Here is a 3,774-nt window from a genome sequence, read left to right on the forward strand (position 1 = left end):
CTTGTTTACACATTTTCTTGCTTGTCTTTTATTGTTCTTTAAGTTTTGTGGTGGATGCTTTTGGATAAAGTGGGTGAGTGCTTTGACATCTTTCATTTGAGAATCACCAAACCACAAGATTAGCTTGGAAGAGAATTGAATTCTTTTTGGAGTGAATTGAGTGCAAATTTTGTCACAAAACTGCAAGCATCTTTGCCATTTTTCACTTGTTTTACTAACTTTGTTTTCTCTTAATTGTTTGTTCATTTGTGTACTGTTTTGTTATTAAAATGGAGCATTATTCAAGTAGTGGTTCATCCGAGTCTAATTCTCCACCAAAAGCATACATTAAAGGTGAATTGAAGGATGCCAAAAAGACCATTGCACAAAAAGATGAAGCCATAAGACAATTAGAAGCAAGGTTGCAAAGGCTTGAAGAAAATCATGCAACATCCAACAATTCTGCACATGGAAGGCGCCATTCACATAGAAGTCCTTCAAGAGATGCTTCTAATCATCTTGGCCATGAAGAAGAATCGGATGGAGGACGGTACCTCCAAACCCACCAACACCACTATCATCATCATAGAGAAAAAAGGCACCGTGAAGAAAAGCTTTACTTACCCTATGTAAAATTACCTCCCTTTAATGGGGAAGGAGATCCTAATGTGTACTTGGGGTGGGAAGAGAAATGTGAGCAAATTTTTGATGTGTATAAGGTCGAAGAAGACCAAAGGGTACATCTAGCCACTATAGAATTTCTAGACTATGCTTTACAATGGTGGCATAAGACACTCATGGACATTGGACTTAGAAGGAGGCCTCACGTGGACTCCTAGGTAGCTTTAAAAGAATGTATGCGCGATAGGTTCGTTCCACCACACTTTAGGAAAGACCTAATGTTGAAGCTCCAACGGCTTCAACAAGGCACGCTAAGTGTGGATAATTATTTCAAGGAATTAGAGACGCTTATGCCTAAAATAAATTTAGATGAAAGTGAGGAAGCAAAGATTGCTAGATTTATAAGTGGTCTTCGAAGGGACATACAAGATGTTGTAGAACTTCAAGAGTATTCATCTTTACAAACCTTAGTTCACCTTGCCATCAAGGTTGAAAATCAAATTACAAGGAAAATGGCTTTCAAAAATTCTACTCATGATGGTTACTACAACAACTCTTGGAAAAATAAAAACAAATCTTTTTCAAAGTTCCCTTCTAAAGATTCATCTTCTAAAGCTAAGGATTCTAGGCCTTCCACTTCTAATCATAAATCACCAACCAAATCCTCAAGTAAAAAGTGTTTTAAATGTTTAGGATATAGTCACATAGCGGCTAATTGTCCTCCTAAAAGAAATATGATGATAAATGTTAATGGGGAAGTGGCGAGTGAACATGAATCCGCAAACTCTAGATCATCCACACCTCGTAGGTCGTCAAGTGAGTATGAGAGCGAAAGTCCAAATGAAGGTGACTTGTTAGTAGTGAGACGTATGCTTGGTCAACTTTCAAAACCTTTTGACGAAACACAAAGAGAAAATATTTTTCATACAAGGTGTCTCATTAATGACAAGTTATGTTCTTTAATAGTGGATGGGGGTAGTTGTGCTAATGTGGCTAGCACAAGAGTGGTAGACAAACTAGGATTGCCTACTATCTCTCATGCAAAGCCCTATAAGTTGCAATGGTTAAGTGAGGTTGGGGAAATAATTGTAAATAAACAAGTCCTCGTTAGATTTTCTATTGGTAAATATAAGGATGAGGTCTTGTGTGATATTGTACCTATGGAAGTCACGCATATTTTACTAGGTAGGCCATGGCAATTTGATAGAAAAGTTTTTCATGATGGCTTTACCAACAAACTTTCTTTTGACTTCCATGGGAACAAGGTCATTTTAAAATCTCTCTCTCCAAAAGAAGTCCATGAGGACCAACTTAAAATGAAGCAAAAAAGAGAGAATGAAAAAGATAAAAAGAGTTCAAAAAAGAGTCTTCTAATGACTAGCAAAGAGGTCAACAAGGTAATAGTATCCCAAAAGCCTATCTTTTCAGCTATGCCTAGGACCCTTGAGTGTGTAACGGATAAGGTTTATTCTACTTGCTTGATGATTTGGTAAAGGAATTTCATGATGTGTTTCAAAATCCTCCTAAAGGCTTACCACCTCTAAGAGGGATTGAACACCAAATAGACTTCATGCCCGGGGTTTCTTCACCAAATCGCCCTGCATATAGGACCAATCCCAAAGAGGACCAAATAAAAATAAAAACTAAAAGAGAAAATGAAAAAGCAAATGAAGTACATGATAAACCGAGTCATATTACCTTCTCAACTAAATCAATTTTGTTGACTCGTGCTACGCCTACAAGGTATCCTTCTTCTTTGTCCTTTTCATTACCCAAGGTTCCTACTTATACACCATATTGGATAAAGAATGTTAAGGATGATTTTTTCTTACCGCCTATTTTTTCAAATAAAATCATTCCTAAACAATTTTTTCCTACATGGTCTTTGTATAGGACATCTTTTTCTGAACTCCCATCATTTTCAAATGCTAAGTCAATTTTTGCCTATATCGTCTTGTATTCTCTTATCTAATTGCAAACTGACTTTGTTTTATGTAGGAGTACTGAATTTGTGGACGAATTCTCTCCAACATGGGGAGTATGATGCGAATCAAATAGATGTCATCAATAGAAGAAATGGACAAGGGCCAAAGCATTTAAAGTTATTTTTATTAGTCTTTGCAAAAGATGAGGCCCAAGCCCAAAGCCCAAACCCAAGAAGGCCAAGCCCAAGAAAGCCCACTCCAATCAAAGAATCACTAGGAGCATGGCTAGATCTTTGGGAAGAGATTGCCAAATAAAATCTCTCTTTGTAATATCTCTTGTATTAAATTGTAAATAAGATAGGATAGCCTTAAGGAAGTGCCTAAAATGGAAAATAAAAGAAACTATACATGTAAAGGCACTTTTAGTCACTAGTTACTTAGAAATGGCTAGGAAGGTCACCTTTTGGCCTAGTTAGGTACCTTTTGTTCATAGAAGGAACTTGAAGGAGCCTTTCCTTCCTTCCTTACCTAGAGGGATGGTCATCTCCCATTCTATAAAAGGTGATGGAGATCAAGCTCAAGTGGACATGGAGGCCAATCATCCAGAGCAAGAAGAGGTTGAGGCTCAAATGGAGGACGCTCATGGAGTTAATAGCCCACCTCAAAGGCTTACAAGGAGCATGTTCAAGGCTTTAGGAGCTAATGGACGTTTGTTTTCTCTTTTTGTAATTTCTTTGTTTGAAGGTGCTTAGAGGGAAACATAAGAAACCTCTTTTGTAAAAGCATCTTTAGGTCTTTAGTTTAGGAAACTTAGGGGGGTGTGCGTTTAGTAGGGAGGTGTAGATGTAATAGGGAGGTGCCAAACTAAGAGAGGAAGTCACACCTTCATCATGCTCTAGGATTGGCTCCACTTTCATGTAATTTAGGGGGAATTTTGAATTTAATTAGCTTTGCATTTCAACACCTCTAGGCTATAAATAAAGGTGCTTAGCTTGTACAATGCAGATTGGAAATTTGTATTAGTGAAACTCTACTCAATTTGAGAGAGAATTGGAGAGCTTTGTGTCTTCCTCACTTAGTCTTATCTTGAGAGTTCTTGGTTACCTCAAGTGGCGGCATAGCACACTCATCTTGGAGTCTCCATCCTCTAAGTGGCGTGATCATCCAACCAATTCCTCCATCTTCATGAGCTTTCTCTTCTCCTTCCTTCATTCTACTTTTATGTTCAAGTCTTAGCTTGTGTTCTTGC

The 3,774-nt window shown here is 37.8% G+C and overlaps 1 protein-coding gene across 1 annotated transcript; it reads left to right on the forward strand.

Annotated features, from left to right (window-relative positions):
* Positions 1-878: 878 nt before the first annotated feature.
* On the forward strand, positions 879-2,093 carry LOC137837714 (uncharacterized). Its single transcript, XM_068646819.1, has one exon. It carries the CDS (start codon positions 879-881, stop codon positions 2,091-2,093), a length of 1,215 nt encoding a protein of 404 aa, XP_068502920.1.
* Positions 2,094-3,774: the final 1,681 nt, after the last annotated feature.

This window comes from Phaseolus vulgaris, chromosome 11 (genome assembly GCF_000499845.2).
Source record: "Phaseolus vulgaris cultivar G19833 chromosome 11, P. vulgaris v2.0, whole genome shotgun sequence".
Taxonomy (NCBI): domain Eukaryota; kingdom Viridiplantae; phylum Streptophyta; class Magnoliopsida; order Fabales; family Fabaceae; genus Phaseolus; species Phaseolus vulgaris.